The 17,164-nt window shown below is 41.5% G+C and overlaps 1 protein-coding gene across 1 annotated transcript; it reads right to left on the reverse strand.

Annotated features, from left to right (window-relative positions):
* Positions 1-11,832: 11,832 nt before the first annotated feature.
* Positions 11,833-17,164, reverse strand: LOC115021792 (uncharacterized). Its single transcript, XM_029452453.1, has 6 exons — positions 17,158-17,164; positions 16,656-16,715; positions 15,728-16,093; positions 14,086-14,325; positions 12,468-12,564; positions 11,833-12,171 (listed from the first exon to the last, which is right to left on the reverse strand). The coding sequence occupies exons 2-6, from the start codon at positions 16,705-16,707 to the stop codon at positions 12,114-12,116; spliced, it is 813 nt and encodes a 270-aa protein (XP_029308313.1). The 5' UTR covers positions 16,708-16,715; positions 17,158-17,164; the 3' UTR covers positions 11,833-12,113.

A 17,164-nucleotide genomic window follows, 5' to 3' on the forward strand; every position in this document is an offset into this window, starting at 1 on the left:
CTTCATGGTGCTGTAAATTGAAAGAACAAATGTAAAATCAAAGAAGTAGAATCTCCTTTTTCAAGAACGCATCGCAGTGCAGGAACGTCTGCATTCACACACACACACACACACACACACACACACACGCACTGTACACACTTGTTTTTTGTTTTAGAGATGGCAATGCAAACACGTGTTTCATGTATTTAGACATTAAGCCTACATTAGAAATAGAATATATGCCAAGTATATGGTTGTGGTTGAGCTTTCGCTTCCTAGTGCATTTAGTGTCTTGGACCAATGGTGTCGTTGGTACAGTGGAATGTGGCGTTTTTGGGGTGGTTTGGGGTCATAGCCCAGCCCATGAATGACAAACATAGCACAGCACTTTAGAGACTGCCACTCTCACTCAGACACAAAGCCAAGAGGTTTCTCTGTCCCTCCAGTCCCCTTCCTCCTCCCCCGAGGAAGAGAGGATCCAAACCTCAGTGTAAAGGAGTCGTGTTACCAAACAAGGCAGTCGGTCGTTAAAAGTGTGCCTCACGCACTCGTGACTTTGTTGGTGGCTCGGTGGAGTCGGCCTGCTCTCGGGTGGTGGTTTTCCCCTCTGGAGTTACCACCCGACTCTTTGTTACAGCTAGGGGGCTGGGTGTCCAAACACGATCTCGGTTACCTCCGATAGATTTTTTGGCATCGACCTTTTTTTTTTGGAAGCATCTCAAACTTTACAATGAAAGCAGCCCAGAGGTTTTTACAATAGTAGAGTCTTGCACTGAGATATCAAGGGGGGGGGGGTTTCTTCTTGAAGGGCATTTTTACTCAGAAAAGCAACATAAGTGGGATAGAAAACTTCTCCATAAAGCATGAATGAGTGAAAATAATTGAGCGTGATGCATAGCGGAGCATTCATTCACTATGAAGTGTGTTATTTTACAGAGATGACATGAGCAGTGTTTTGTCACGATGCCCAGCCCCCGTAGCAGCCCCATTGCGTTCTTTCATCTCAGTGCAATGCCCTGCCTTGTGTCTCGTCCCTGAGGGGAGGGAATGTGTGCCCAGCAGCATCCCTGTCTTGAGCCGGTAGGGTGTCGACTAAACACCAAAGGGTGGTTTGTAGTTCTGTGGGTACCCTTTCAGTCCAGGGGGGGGGGGGGGGGGGGTGAAATCTTTCTATTACAAGAGATCTCAAAAAACACTGCACCTCACTTACCTTGGTATGCTGCATATGTTATACTACATGAAAGAAAACTGCAAATTGCTTTTATTATGACATATAATGCTTGAGTAATGCCTGATTGCGATATTCTTATACGGTAACTATTTTAGAGTCAAACTATAAGTGTAAAAAAATATTCTCTGTTTTGTCTTAACAACTTATCCCATTTTTGAAAGATTGTTCTTGAGCCGACTTTTACTTTGTTGTCCTATTTAAATGTGTTGTTCTTTAAATTTATATATGAAATATATATATGCGGAATATTTTACGGTGTATTTATTGAGAGTGCATTCAAAGCGGCTGGAGTCTCCGCATCATATTGCAGCATGGTGGGGGCGGAGCCAGGAGGATGAGGCCTTTAGCCCCTCCCCTTCCATGTTGACGCCTTATTCCCCGAGACACGCAAGCACAACAATATGGAGGCGGGTGCGAGGTGGAGGAAAGGGGAAGAAGTGAGTTGATCTGGTGATATTTACAGGTCAACTCTCTCTCCTTTCTTTTTAATATCTTTACCCTCCACTCTTCTTTCACCACCTGAGAAGGTCAAATGCCAACCCCCCCCCCTACATGTTGCAGCTCATCTCTGATGAAGGGAAACATTTCTGAACTCACGCTGACCTGAGTGTCGAATAGCTAATTATTTTTTTGTCATCCCAAGCTGCTAATTGGTACGTTAGCCATGTAAATTCACCGAGCCGGTAAAAAAACAGGGGAGCAGGTGGAAGAGCGTAGAATTAAAACGAGCAGCGGGGGGGGAAGCAAAGATGTTGGAAAGGCAGGATTCTTTAGCGTCACTTCTGTCTTAAATTGTCTCCTGTCATTTTAATTATTTCTTTCTTGTGCCAGAACATTTTACAGCAGGAACAGGTCTCATTCCACAAGAAAAGACATGCCTCAGCCTTAAGTGCGTTCTTACATAACCGTCAGATTCCTATGTGACTCTGCGATGCCTGCGTTGGGCGGCCTACCAAGAAAAACAAGCCTACGTACTTGATCTGCCCTGATTTCCCCCCAACCGGCATCCTCATCTCTTCTCATTCTCATTTCTCATGTTAAACCACTAACATTGCTACAGAACTTACTGAACTCTGATGTACGAACACGTGTAAGCTTTCCAAGATGGCTCTGTGCCATTTGTACTGATGTCAGACCAGAAAACGAGGACCGGGTCAAACGGCTGTTTGGAAACATCTCTTGGCATTTGTTTTAACCACATTGAGCAGTGCTTACTGCCTCAGGACTATTCAGACGTCATCCTAAAAATGCTGAATGACATAAACATTTTTGCTAAATTGACTTTTCTACACTTCCCTGTGATTGTGTAATCTTATTGGTTATCATTGTATTGTCATTGATGGCAAACCCAAATAATATTTCGAGATACTTTTTGACCCGGGCCTGACGGGAACTAGATTACAGAGACCTGTGCCTGTATGATGAACCAAGGATGAACCGCGTTGTGATGAATTGCTGTTTTTTTATTTTTTTTTAATCTTATTTTTCTCGTCCCCTCATCCCATTGGAGGATCAGAGACATGGAGCTTTTGAGTGTTGTTAATCCTGCCCCAAAGTAAATAGGCCCTGTGTCCCTTTTTTTAACCAAATCATCTTGGTTTAATGTGTTTACTGTCATGTTTACTCCCATGGCTATCAGATGTTTAACCTGTTTTCATCCCATTAGCATTCCAATAATGACTTTGAACCAAATATTGCATAAGAGATTAGGCTCCTGTTGCAGTTTTTTTCCCCTTGAACACACATAATGGTTTTTGAAAACAGATATTTAACGGAGGCCAAGGGGACGCGAACGCTGATTGTTTTCCAAATTTTGTTATTTTCAATGTAGCATCACTCTTGTGTCGGTCTTATTTCAAAGTAAATATCTTGGACTCTGATACCTCCTGAGTGATGCACCAGCAAACGGATGTAAGCGTTGAACAGTGAACCCTCACCACCAGATGATCCATGTCTCAGTCGCTCTGTATGTTGCAAAGGCTCTGTTGTACCAACAGCTCTATTCCTCTCAGTTTTAAATGTCTTTCTTTTGTAACTCTTCTCTTATAGGTTGTTGGCCTTTTTAGTGTTGCTTTGCTTCAGTTTGAAGTGTATCTTTGACTAATACTTGCAATAAAATGCTTTGCTTTACCTTGGTTGTCTTGTTGAGACAGTGTTGGGAATTCAAATAAAAGAAGTGACATTGCAGGAGATGTTTCAGGTTATGAAAAATAACTAAAAGTAGCCAAATATTTAGGAATACTCATGTAGGCCAGACAGTTACAAGTACAAAATATGTCCCAAAATCCATACTGCATACTTAATCTATACAGTGTACTACATATTAGTAGACGCTGTCTGCTTTAAGTTTACTATATTTAGTCACTTTTCTCCTATAAACTAAATAACAACAGGAAGGTTCAACATTTATTGTGGCAATACCAATAAAATCAATACGTACATTTACTTAAAGTTACCTGGTACATTGTTGCAAAGAAAGAGAAACAAGTTTTTAATGGCTGTCAAAAAAACAAAACATGGAGATTTCTTTATTTCACACACACAATGCACAAAGTGAAGAATCCCATCCGAGCGGGCCACCAGTGAGAGTAGTCAGCAGCTGTTCGTTAACAACAATCCAACCTGCAGAGCGGTTTCCACTAACGAGCTGAAGTGTTTTCAGCTGTGATGTGAGGGGCCTACCTGAGGAGCAGTGGCAGTGACACTTCCCTCCCTACAGCTGTGCTCAACTCACCCAGGTGTTTTCACTTGTTTTGCCTGATTAGACCTCTTTGACTGCTTGGTGTGTAAAAACTGCCCTTCCCTCCCCGGGCACTTTGTCACACCTGTTATTTTATAAATTATAGCTGTATTGTTTCTTGTTAATACATGGAGTATTGATTTCACATAATTCCCAACAAAGCTCCACACAACGTCAGCCAGAGCAGAGTTTTAATCGGCCACAGTAACGGAAAACACCTGTTAAATATGTGCACAGGTATTATTAACAAAATGTCAGCGTCAGTCTTCAGAATTTGTAGCCGTAGAATATTATCATGAAGACCAAAGGAAGAACATAAAACAGGTTCATTATTTCACAATAGGTTTCTCAGTATAACCTCAGTCCTATACCTTTTCATGTCATTAGTACATTTTTGTGCTAAAATGCTGCTCTGTCAAAATCTGTAAATGTCATATTGTACAGTTTTATTAAAGGTTGGGACTTGTGACTTACTGCTTCAAGGCCCCTCTTGTATCAGCATTACAGTAGTTTGGTGATTTAAAGGTAACAATGTAACAATTCCTCATTAATATCTCTAAAAACGACAAGACCCGTTATGTATTTTGTTGCGTACTTACTACTTACATTATACCAAATGTTTCCAACAATTTTCAAACCACGAGAAACCTGCAACTGGATCTTAGACGATCAGAGAAACGAGCTGAGCAAACATTTGAGAGAAGCTGACGGCAATGGTGGTGAAGACAACAACTCCATCTTTATTGTGAGCCCTTGAAACCCCCTAGTGGCAGAAAAGTACATAATGTGTGTTTAACTTAATTGAAGCTGTATTAAACCAGTGTTGTGTTGTTTTTGCGAAACACTTTAGAGAAATGTACAAGAGACACGGGATGCATTTAGCTGCAACACAGCGTAATGACAGAATAATAACAGCAAACGATCCTTTCTGAGCACCAACACTTCCTGTCATTGAAAAGATAAAGAGATGCTCTGCAGGGTGGGACTCAACACTGATTATATTTACTTTCTAACTGTCATAAACAGCATGGTCCCCATGCACCCAGCTACAGCTGGCTGAAATTATGGTGTCAATTCTTCTATATTTCTGTGCATCATTCAAATAAGGCAGAGCCACTGGTGAGTCCGAGAGGCGTCCCTCTGTGGGCCTGAGTGCAGCTGCCGCAGTCTCTCGCTGTGACACACATCAGGGATGATGGTCCAGTAGGACTGTTACAAGTTAAATCACCACTTAATCATATAGAGCATCACATGCACTGCGCTGTAATTACAAGTATGTTGTCACTTCTGGACAATCAGTGAATTCAAATCAGGTTCTCTGACTTTGTTTTTGCTTTTGAGATAGTCTTGAGTTTAACCCTAACCCTGAATACAGCAACAACTTCGACCAATTATAGCACTTTAATAAGTATTAAGTCCCTTTTAGGCCTCATGTGGGCAACAAAAAAAGCTGTAAAAAACAAAATATGACCTTAAAAAGTAGATAAAGCAAACGTTAGCTGTTTATTTAGTGCGTTTACAACCTGCAGACACTGAGCAACATTAGCATTCATTTGGTTGTATTCATGGTTATATGACTACCTGGTGATTTTAAGTAAATCTCACTCTCATTTTAGCTTTGTTAGCACTCCTAACATCACTCTGCGATTCAGTTAAACAGCGTTCATTATGCAAACTGTAGCAAGAAAGTCCAAATGTTACTTTTTCACCTGCTATCCTGCAGTGAATTGAATCTTCAGTGGTATCTTTGTTATCTAACGGATGCTTAGTATGCCAGGACTGATAGCTTGTCTTGTGTGACACCAGCTGTTTGAATCCAATATTTCCAGAGACTCCTCCAGCCACCTGGACTTAACATATGTCGAGACAAACGAAAGAGCAGAGTGGATTGGTGCACCAGACATCTGTGAGTTCATGAGAACACCTAAATAAGATGCTAAATAACAGGAACGAGTTGACTTTACCCCTGAAGGCTGTCAGAACGCGAAGCTGCAGTCCGGTTAAACACTGACCACGCACCGTACAGATGTCTTTTGAAGTTTTATTTATCTCTCTCTCTCTTTTGTCAGCAGTCGCTGTGAAAACTACAAGAAAATAAAATACATAAAGCTTTCAAGTCATATTAAAGTCTCTCAAGCTAGCGTGCATTGATGAACCCAAACACGTTAGCACAACAGAAATGTGATGAAATCAAAGTGTCCATGTAAAGGCACATGAACAACCCGTGTGAATAGATGATAACGGCGTTCTGAACCTACTTGTAGGTATAGCAGGCCCGTTCCAACACATGTCTATGACGCAGATAATCCCTGATAATGTCCATTACAGGCTGATGTCATTCGATGCGGTTACATATTATTAGTTTGCCAGCTCTCACAGACACTTTGTCATATTTGTGACAACTTCAAAGATCTTGTAAAACAACACAAGATATAAATCAGGCTGGAATTTATCATCCACTGCCATCAAAGGCTGAGGAAAATAATAATTACAGCTGTTGTGGGACAGGAATTACTATTATTTCTTAGACTGTCAGACATGTTGATGAAATAATTTCTAAGGCTGAGGTTTGTTGAATTGTTAGGCAGATCCATTTAAAAGTCATGTTGTTAAAGTTCCTGTCATGTTTATTTTCCCTTGCTACATTATACAATTTGGTAAAGTAACATATTGATGCACCATCAAATCAGGCAGCTAACACTTTATCATAATTACCAAAGCAGCTACATAAATGGTTTCAATTAAATTAAATACCAACTGCAAATATGTGTCAGCTTTAATACAACTCCTGAACCGCCATTTTTATAAATGAGTCAACAAGGCAACTGCATGTACAAACAGGCTGATAGCCACTATCTAAACTGCACAGGTGCGTCTCGTACAGCCGATTAGGTCAACGCTACATATTCTTTCCATTTCCGTTTTATCTGTCTTTTCCTTAGACGTTGTTTTGAAGCTTTAATCTCCAACATGAATACAAACAGGGTTACACATGACCTTTATTGGTGTTCATTTGCTCTCTTTTTTCCCCTTCTTGCTGTCATCTCTGCAGGTTTCCTTGATTAGCTAACGACGATTAGCTGCATCTGAAACACTTTGACCCTGAAAGCTATAAAAGGAAGATTTTTGGGAACAGGAGGGGGGAGCTCCCTGTTCAAGGCTGTGCTGCAGTTACGCTGAAGGTTTCTGGGTGTCGCTTCTTCTTCTTCTTCTTCTTCTTCTTCTTCTTCATATAAAAAATAAAAAGGACCTTGATGTGCCTCCTGGAAAAAAGAGTCATACAAACTGTACAGAAATGTTCTAAAAATGGCCTTGTGCACACTATATATTTTATGTTGTGTTTCGTGTGTCAGCTTTATCGTGAGGATGACTCTGAGAACACCCAGTAAACACATGATTACACAAGGAAGTGAGATTAACATCTGTTTTACATTACAGAAAGCCCTGAGAACACATTTCATTTACAAGAGTCTTGAAACAAAAATCATCACACACACAAATAGCTTTTGGTATTGACAGTGAAACACTAAAATGGTTTACAACCATCAATGGATTCACAAAAAGCCCCTGCAGTTTCTCCTCTCACCAGGAGTGGGAGCACTCCACCAAGAGAAAGTGTGGTCTGATAAGAGAGGAATGAGGTGCTGTGTCCTCTGTCAGGGATAATATGTGTACAACAGGATGTAAAGGGTGTTTCTGTGTTTTTGGGAGGTGAAGCCAGAGAGAAGTCACAATGATTTGGAAAAAGGCCCAGACGGACAAACGGATGAGATGGAGGCTTGATGGCACCATTCCCAAACATCACAGGATATTGACGTTGTTATTTCAATGGTGTATCTTGTGTGTGCGACGTGTTAGCTTTACCTCTCACTTCTGCCTCTGTCAGGAAGGCGGGTGATGATATAAACAACTTGACCCGCAGGCTGCACACCTCGATCCCCTCTGTCCCTACAGATGACAAATGACTTGGTAGCACAGGGAATTATCACACATGTCCACCTGCAGAAGACACCCAGAAGGCCATCCCAGCGCAGGACTTGGCGTGTGCTGGCCACAGTCAGCAACAAATAAAGAGCAAAATCTTTGTTTATGTTAGCGTAGTTTGTGATTGACTGTCTGCTGAGTAAATATTTGGCTCTTTGAAAGTGATAAAGTAACCCAGATCCGGGTTGATGCCAAAATGACAATCATTTATGGAACAGTTTGACATTTTGGGAAATAAGTTTATTCGCTTTCTTGCTGAGAGTTAGATAAGAAGATTTATATCACTCTCAGGTTCAGTATATAGCCAACAGCTGTCTCTACATTCAAAAAGTTATGCTTTATTCCCAAAGATCTACCCCTCCTCTCCTCTGATAAATTTGTTTGAGATGGACAGGGCACTAAATTCAGTAAACTCAGCTCGACATGCAACGATTGATAACTGATGACAGTTGAACCTTTTTTTCCCTGTTGAAGTCATAACTCTGTGAAGTGAAGACTTTTAATGTTTAACGTGACATTATCTAAAAGACTGTTGAACATTTTTTAATTATAGTGATATTTGAGCTCATATTTCAACTGGATGGAAGGACTAACGAAATTAAAATAAATTGTCTACTACTCAAATATGCCAGACTTATGAGCCTCTCTGCAAGTGTAGATCAGAATTTACTGCGCATGCGTTGTAGCTCAATGATACGCGATGTGACGCCGTGACATCTCCTCCTCTTTATCCTCCAGAGAGATAAGTTCAAGGAAAGTTCATATACATATATATAATTTCAGCCTTTACACTAATCTCCTGTAGCTTCATATTTACTCTATAGATATGATAGTGGTATCAAATAAGTACATTTCCCAGAATGTGGAGCTATTGAAGCTAAGAAGCGCGTAACAACATGCTTCTATTATGAAACACAATCGTCTCTGGCTATTAATAGCTGGTCGCATTTTTCTCTAATCACACCAGACCACCCATTCTCCTTTTGTTAGCCCTTCACTGCTCCCTATCTCTAGAAACATGAATATGTATAGTTGTGGAAAGGAAACGCAGTGATAAGAGTAACATGGCTGGAATGCGCAGAGACATTGAATAATTGGGGGTCAACAGAGGGAAGACTGGCCGCTGATGTTTCTCATGGATGTGTCATGAATCAGTGCGCAGCTCCAGAGAACAATGGGCCCCCCCACAAACAATAATCTGAATCTATGAATCAGCTATTGTGTGTGTGTGTGTGTGTGTGTGTGTGTGTGTGTGTGTGTGTGTGTGTGTGTGTGTGCGGGCATGCGCGACTGAGAGCAGAGATGGCGATAAGATATTATTGAGCTGTCAGGGATCAGCACACAGTCTTTTCTATTTTATGGACTGTGTGAATTATGACAGGCCAAACAGTTAGTCCTTCGCAGCCATTTTTCATTGTCAGTCCTCGGAGTCTGGCTATGTATCTAAAATGAATTTGATTATTTACAGATCTGATGGGGATATTATGTAAAAATTAATAAAGTACCCACTTCAGTCTTTTCTCAACCAAGACCGTTATAACACATTAAGGTGTAATATCAAGGCTCGGTCCAGACAGAACCTTTAAATGGACTGCTTCAAATTCATGATGCCTAGAGAATGAATCTCAATAACTGTGGTGACCCCTTGACTTTTTTATCCTTTGCTATCATCAGGTCAGAATTTCAGTTTGTCTGACACTTTGGTTTATTACCGAATACCTGCAGCTCTAATCACACTCCCCTCAGCCTCAGCCGTACTTAGTTTATTGCTAATTAGCAAATGTTAGCAGACTATCACGATGCCGGTGAACATTGCTAAACATTAGCTTCTAAACAGCAGCATGTTAGTATTGTTGTTGTGAACATGTTATCATTTGGCTCAAAGCGACACTGTGCTTAGCACGGCCTCACAGCTTCTAACGAGGCTGAAGAGTTGTTCTGCCTGAGTGGAGTAAAATCATGGCTGATATGTCTGCCCTTTTCTTTCCAGCAGACAGCTGGTCTACGCTGCTATACTTCAATCTGGCACGGAGCAAAGTATAATTCAGCTACTTTTGGGGAACTACTGACGAAACTTTTGTGAGAAACTATTTAATTGCAGACTTGAAATGTTATGTTTCTATCGTTATTGTCAACAAATCCCATGAAAAGACCAAAACACGACTGTCGATTCTTACTACCTTCTCCGTGGCACTCAGCCCCAAGCTCATTTGTTCGTACTGAAGATGGAACATCTTTCAAAAAAAGGCTCATGAATATATAGTTACCACTGTGTTCGTTGGTTATTGTCAGCCACAGATTTGGTGCTCTGTCGTACGACAGCAGGATGGTGTCTGATGGACTGACAATGGCCTGGCTGTGTTCATCATGAAGAAGGTACATGCCACCCAGTGCAATGTTTTTGGACAACAATGGAGCTCTACTTTTGAACATCCAGCTTGGGCCAGCTTCAGACGAGGCTCTGTGGCTTGCAGGTTGAGCTCCGCATGGTGGATGTGTCTCTCCTGCACCTCCATCCCCATGAATGCAAGAGGTGCACAGGGTAGAGTAACAATACAATGGGAGCAGTGCTAATGGGCTCGTGATGGGGGATTTTAGCACAAATCTGTGCGAGGAAAATGTTCTGCCCTTCCTTTATGCTTATACTGTCAAAACTGGGATATTCTGCACACACTATGTTTTATATATTGTCTCTATTTGCAACTTTGCAGACTCACATGAAGCTGGCATTTCTTTATTTAGGTGCATTTAGATCCATATAAGCTTATCTGTCTATCTTCAGTGGTGACTGATCTGTATTCCACTCCTATCACCCTACACTTTTCCATTTTCATAACATTTCATCATCGTCTTTCCCACCTTGGGATATAGCTTTGGGGAGGTATAAGCTGTATCTACTATTCTTGTATCAGTTTTAAAGTCTGGTAATATTGAAGACTTTTGTAGCTGCATATGGTAGCGTCTTTTCTTTGATATATTTCAAATTACCGTCATAGAAGGTAGAAACAATCTGTGGCTAAAACTCTCAGAGGCGCACCTAAGCTTTCACGGCAGATGTTCAATTGCTTTTCCCGCCTACACCCGATATAACGTGTCCTGCATTTCACCTCCGGCTCCTCCGGTCCCGTTTCCTCCATGTGGTCCAAGGTAGATCACCGCAGCAAAGCCATAACACTGCTGAGGGTTAAAGGGTTCAGTCCTTATGTGGCGTGATGGGTGTACTCTGAAAGTTGTGGAGATGATTGTGTATTCAGAGTGTTATCTTTCACAGATAATTTGCAGTCTCTGGATGAACACCAAGAATAATTCAACAAAACAGAAATGAACAGGGATCCCAGGAGATAAGTCGCTGCAGTTAAATCCACGGTGGGTCGGTCACATAATGAACTGATTCACCAAAAGTGTTTATTATAGTACTGGAAAGGTGTTTTGTATACTTATATGTGCCATATACATTTTATATCTATCAGAATCTGAATCTGAATCGGGTTTATTGCCAAGCAGATGTACTCTACATACTGTACGTGCTAAGCAGGGTTGCACAAGAATATAGTTTAGGGCAGGGGTTTTCAAAGTCTGACTGTGGGCCTCCCCTCAGACAAAGAACGGAAAAAGCCCCCCCCCCCACTTTTCCTGGATGTCTATGATTGAGTTATTTGATCCCAGACACTCAATGATTGAGCCAAGATAGCTTAATATTGCTCTTTGACATAACGTCAGACTACATGAAATACATAAAACAAATGCCATTTATTAGTTTCTGACTATAAAACAGTAAACCCCCCCCCCCCCCAAATCTGATTGTAGATCGTACACAACTCCCTCCTTATACAGTTCGAGCGCCGTCAAAACTATTTTTAAACCTTCTTTCAAATAACAGCTGAGTTTTGTCACATTCTGTGAAGGGGTTTTATTATAAAGGTACATTTCAAAATCAAGCTTACAAAACAAAATACAGTGTCAGGTGCAGCCCAGCAGGAGGCAGTGTGAAGACATTGCTGGCACTTCATGCTTAATATCCATTTTAGGATTTATTTTCATTTGCCGCTCGTCACATTGTTCCAATGCAGTGTAAGGTCATACTGCTCACAGGACATGAAGTTCGAGCCTCACGCTCTAGTCCATTTCCTGTTCTCCTCTCTGAGTAGCAGACGTGTATCTTTGGCCTGTTTTTTTTTAGATGGTGTCATCCAAAAGTTCGTGCAGCCTCTCTCCTCTGTTGTGCCGGTGTCGCCTGAAAAGAAACCAAGTGTCCAATTTAGATCAACCAGCAGTGACAAAGCGAACGCTGGCTCGAGTAAACATAACAAAGGCTTTGTCAGCAGACACAGCCTTGTCACATCTCATGTGTCACTTAAGATGCTAGCTGTGTAGCATTTTTATGTTTTCTTCTTATACTCTTTGTTTCTTTGTGCTTTAGAGCAACTCTTACCACTGTCTTATTGTGTATTGGCTGTATGGCTTTATTATCAGAGCCTGAAATTAGATTTGTGTGTCTGTGCCTGCCATTGTCTGTGTGCACTACTGTACCTCAACAGCAGAAACGCCAGCACTCCTCCAAACAGCAGCAGGAGGATGGGACACACTACAGCCACTGTTGTCCCTCTGCCCTCTGTCTCACAAGGTGCTGTCATCCAGGAGAAAGATACCAGATGAAAGGGGAAAACACATCATATGACAAGGGTGCCAGAAAAAGCCAAAAAGGTCACTTGCAACAAGTCTGTATCGTCGCTAAACTGACTGGATCAGCAAGAGGCTAACAGGAGGAATCCTAAAAGAACCTGACTGTCTTTAGAACGTCACGCCTTGTGGTGGATGCGAAGGATTGCATTTGTCTCGCCTGTTTAACAACAGTGGTAGCAGCAGTAACAGTAGTAGAGGCGGTAGTGATTTATTGATCACACTGTGGAAAACCTTTTATCACTGAAACACCACCAGTGATACAATACACAGAGCAAAGTGCAATCAGGACACAGCTCAAGATACACACAAGGAGTCTGACTTCTGAATATATGACACGACACAGTGACATGACTTTAAATAAGATGTCAATAGACACAGCCACCTTTCACCCTATCAACTAGACACATAAGCATTATCATGATCATACTCTTCAGTGGTGAAATAAGTGTTCAGGTACTTTATGTAAGTAAAAGTAGCAATACAAGTCAAAGTTAAATTATCATTGTGTTATCAGCAAAATGTACTTAATCTATCAAAAAGGTAAACTAGTAATTAGGAATCACAGCAGAACACAATCCCTTTCAAAGATTGTTATATTTATTATATAACTGGATCATTTTTACTTGTATCTACTAAGGTGTGTGTGTGTGTGTGTGTGTGTGTGTGTGTGTGTGTGTGTGTGTGTGTGTGTGTGTGTGTGTGTGTGTGTGTGTGTGTGTGTGCAGTATTTTGTAACTGTCGAAAATGAAGTAAATTCTACTACTTCATGTATGGCTGGTTAGTTTAATCCATTACAATGAGGGATTTGCTTCTATTGCATAAACTGTCACGTTAATGTTTTGGATTACAAAGCACAATATTTCATTCTGGAATTTAATGGTGCAGACGTAGCATAAAAGAGAAATACTCAAGTAAGGTAAGTACCTTAAAATTGTTTCAACAAGCTGTAAACACGACATATTACCACAAAGAAAGAAGCTGATATGGCAAACTGTTTCCTGTTTACACATCCAGCAGACTGAGCGACATAACAAATCCAATAATCACTCTCCTTATTAGCTCTGCTTTGGTCTCCACCACCTCCTGAGAGGGAACATCTGACTCTTTAGCTGCTAAATGCTCCACTATGTTCACCAGCTACCTGCTACCTGTGTGTGCCTGCCACTTGCTGTTGGGCAGGTAGCGTACGAAGAGCATTTTCAGAGCTGTGAACTGGAAACAATGCTCATATGAAGCGGTGCAGCAAAACAGTAAAACTGTTGTGGTCTGTAAAGCTGAAATATGCTCTGTAGAGCCGAGCGAAACTAAAAAGTTGGGGGTTTGTTACTACAAGTGAGCCCTTTCTTATTATACAGTAGATTAGTGCAGCTTTAAGCGAGGTAAATAAATCTACTTTGCTTTACAAACTGCACTCTAGCCGTACATTTTTAGCAGAACAGTGAAACAACATGGTGTCGACTCGTACCTGCAGTGTAGGTGGCAGAACTGTGGCCCAGCTTGTTGCTGACCATGCAGGTGAAGTGGCCACAGATGGGAGTCTTGGTCACAAACAATGTCGTTCCATCTTTGGAGACGCTTCCCACAGTCTCGGTGATGGCGACTCTTTCATGGAGCCAGCTGAAGTGGGGGTCTGTGCCCCAGGCCTCGCCGCAAACCAGCGTGGAGTGAGACGTGTTGACGCTGACTGAGACGTGGTGCACTGCCTCTGTAAAGACGGATGAGAGAAGGAGAGGATTAGAATGAAAAGAGGTGATGAGGATGGAGAAAAAAAACCTCAGAGCCGGATAGAAAGAGGAACCGTGCGTGGGCATCTCTCGGTTATAAAATAAGAATAATGGTACATGGCTGTCCAAGAGGGTGTGAGACAAAGAATCATGAGAGACGTTAAATGCTGTCAGGAGAAACTGGTTTCGTTTCAGAGACAATAATGAGGCTGGAGGGTGAGGCGTAATGTCGGGGAATGGGATGATGGATAGCCCTGGGAGCGGCAGAGCAGATGTAGAGAAGAGTGAAGCTGATGAATTGATACTGTTAGGGCAGACAGATGAGAGTAAAAGCATAGCTTTGACAGAAAGCTAGTAAGCTACGACGAGACCGGAATCATCTAGAAGCACGGAAACAAAAGGAAGAAGCAGTAAGCAAAGCCTACAGGCAAATAGTTCCATTATTAAAGGAGACATCCACAATCAGAAAACAACAATGCCTGCTGGCGTGAAATTAAAGCACATTCATTACACTGTTGGTAATTGTTGCAGTTGGCCGGGACATCGTCAGCTGATGAGCATTTAAAACATTTCTGCTTTCATGTCATTACTCTGAGCATTATGTAAGATCAATTTTGCACATAAAGTTCATTTGGACGCTTGTCAAACATAACCTTATGACCCTTTTCTTGCCTTTAGATTGTGGAACACACAATAATCTATAATAAGGGTTGCAGCCAATGATTACTTTTATTATCCATTCATCTATCAGATTATTTTTGCAATTAATCGTTGTGTGATGTTTAATTGTTCGGTATGAAATAACCAGAAATAAAAGGACAAATGCAAACCCATGTTTCACAGAGCCCGGGTTTTGCTCTGTCAAATACTTATTTTGTCTGAAAAAACATGAAATCTGTTAATAAAGAAAATGTAAAAAAGTTTAAATGGACCTTGAGCTGAGATGGTTTTGTCGACAAAGGTCCATAAAATGAGAGATTTGGAGAGAAAAACCTGCAAACCTCAGATTTGTAAAAGCTGTAACCTTGAAATGTTGGTCAGTTTTATTAGATTCATAAATTAAACGGCAACATCAAAATCCATTTTAGCTTTGAACTGGCCCCTTTCACAAATTAAAATGCATTCAAGGTGACGCTGCCTCATACTTCAGGGGCGTGTTGTGCACTGTGCTTTAACTTTAAGAGTAAAGGACACAATTAAAAGCTACTTCTGTGGGACCAGGATCAATTCAATGTGTAATAAAGTGACTGTACGCATAGTTATTCTTTAACATAGTTAATTGATTTTCAGTCAATCGATGAATCGACTCATTTCATGAATATCTGTAAAGTTAACTAAACACTTCACAATGAATCCCCTCACGTGCTGCGCATCATGATGTACCATATCTCCTGACGATGCATTGTGCGGTGGTTTTGGCTCTTTTGTGATCCGTCACAGTCACAATGTACACGCCGCTGTCTGCTCCGCTGTATCCATTAATCTGAAGTGTCGTCTCCCGCTGATCCACATGCACATGGACGTTTGGCCTCGTGCCGACACACTTGAGGCTTGTGCCAGAGCACGTGGCCAGTGTGCCTCTCTTGGGGGAGATTCCAGTTTCGGGCTCCCACTCCCAGGTTACCACAGAGACCTCTTCCAGGGGTCCATGCTCGATCAGAGCTTTCAGAAGCGGACTGGAGTCTGGCATCGCATGCACGGGCTCCTCAGTGAGGATGTGCACTGACATACACTGGAGCCCACATGGCACTGAGGACAGAGATTGCACCATTTGTTATTGCCTCAGAATGGTGTCTACATGCAGTTTGTATTATTATTCAGATCGCCAGTGTGATCCACGGTATTTCATATTCATAAGTTTTGACCTTTTTGGTTTTTGGAGGGTTTGAATTGTCAGGGCAGAACGGGAGACTAATAAAACAAACAATGGCATGATACTTCCATCTTCGTCCTCAGCGTGTACTTGAATACGCATCGCTTCTTTCTGTCAAGCAACGTCAAGCGATGATTAATAGTGCATGACAGCCCATGCCTAATGTGATATCCATCAAACCCCATCAATATCTTAAAATCTGTGTCAAAACTGCAGTGGGCCTGGTGAGCTTCTGCGCCTTCACCACGAGGAGTATTCACACATCTTAACTTGATAGGCAAAGGATGAAGGAGATGTGAATAATGCAAGCGTGTGCATTAATGCAATTTACAAGAGTTTTTATGCATTGGTGTCAGGGTTCAATGTGGAAAATATTAAGTTTTCTTGCTGTAGTTTCAAGCAGGTCTTTAAAGAGAAATCATTAGGATGGTTCCTTACCCATGAGAAGCAGCAGGGCAACTTTCCAGCTCAGGAAATACTGTAGATCCATAACACCTGCTGATGGAAATGCAGAGAAGAAAAAAGGAATTTGACCTCCGTAACATCCCGCCCTTTCCTCTGTACTTGTGCAGCAGGAGTGCCACTACAGCAAGAATAATAACCACCTCCAGAGAAAATGTAAAATTAAAATGAGAGCAAAAAAGCAATTAAAGCAGCATGTCCCTCTATTAGGAAAAAAAAAGTAATCACAATGTTTAGGGGTATTCTTTTTTTCTTAATTTATTTGTGAAATATCCAAAGAAGAAACAGCCTTGGCAGACTGCAATTGAATCAGAATTTGGAACAAAATAGGGACGGGTCTACTGCCAAAACTAAAATGAATCCCCTCAAGCACAGCTGCCACAACACAACACAGAGAGAGGAAGCAGTGATAGCCGTGCAGGAACACAACCCAACCTGAATGCATTAAATATAACCTGGAATTCCCTTTGCTGTATACCTTGAAG

The sequence above is a fragment of the Cottoperca gobio genome, chromosome 16, assembly GCF_900634415.1.
Source record: "Cottoperca gobio chromosome 16, fCotGob3.1, whole genome shotgun sequence".
Classification (NCBI taxonomy): domain Eukaryota; kingdom Metazoa; phylum Chordata; class Actinopteri; order Perciformes; family Bovichtidae; genus Cottoperca; species Cottoperca gobio.

Coding starts and splice junctions, on each gene's coding strand:
- LOC115021792 (XM_029452453.1), bottom strand. CDS start 16,707: ATGGATCTACAGTATTTCCTGAGCTGGAAAGTTGCCCTGCTGCTTCTC. Junction 12,565..14,085: donor TTCTGCCACCTACACTGCAG/GTACGAGTCGAC, acceptor CCTGGATGACAG/CACCTTGTGAGACAGAGGGC. Junction 12,172..12,467: donor CTGGCGTTTCTGCTGTTGAG/GTACAGTAGTGC, acceptor GTTTCTTTTCAG/GCGACACCGGCACAACAGAG.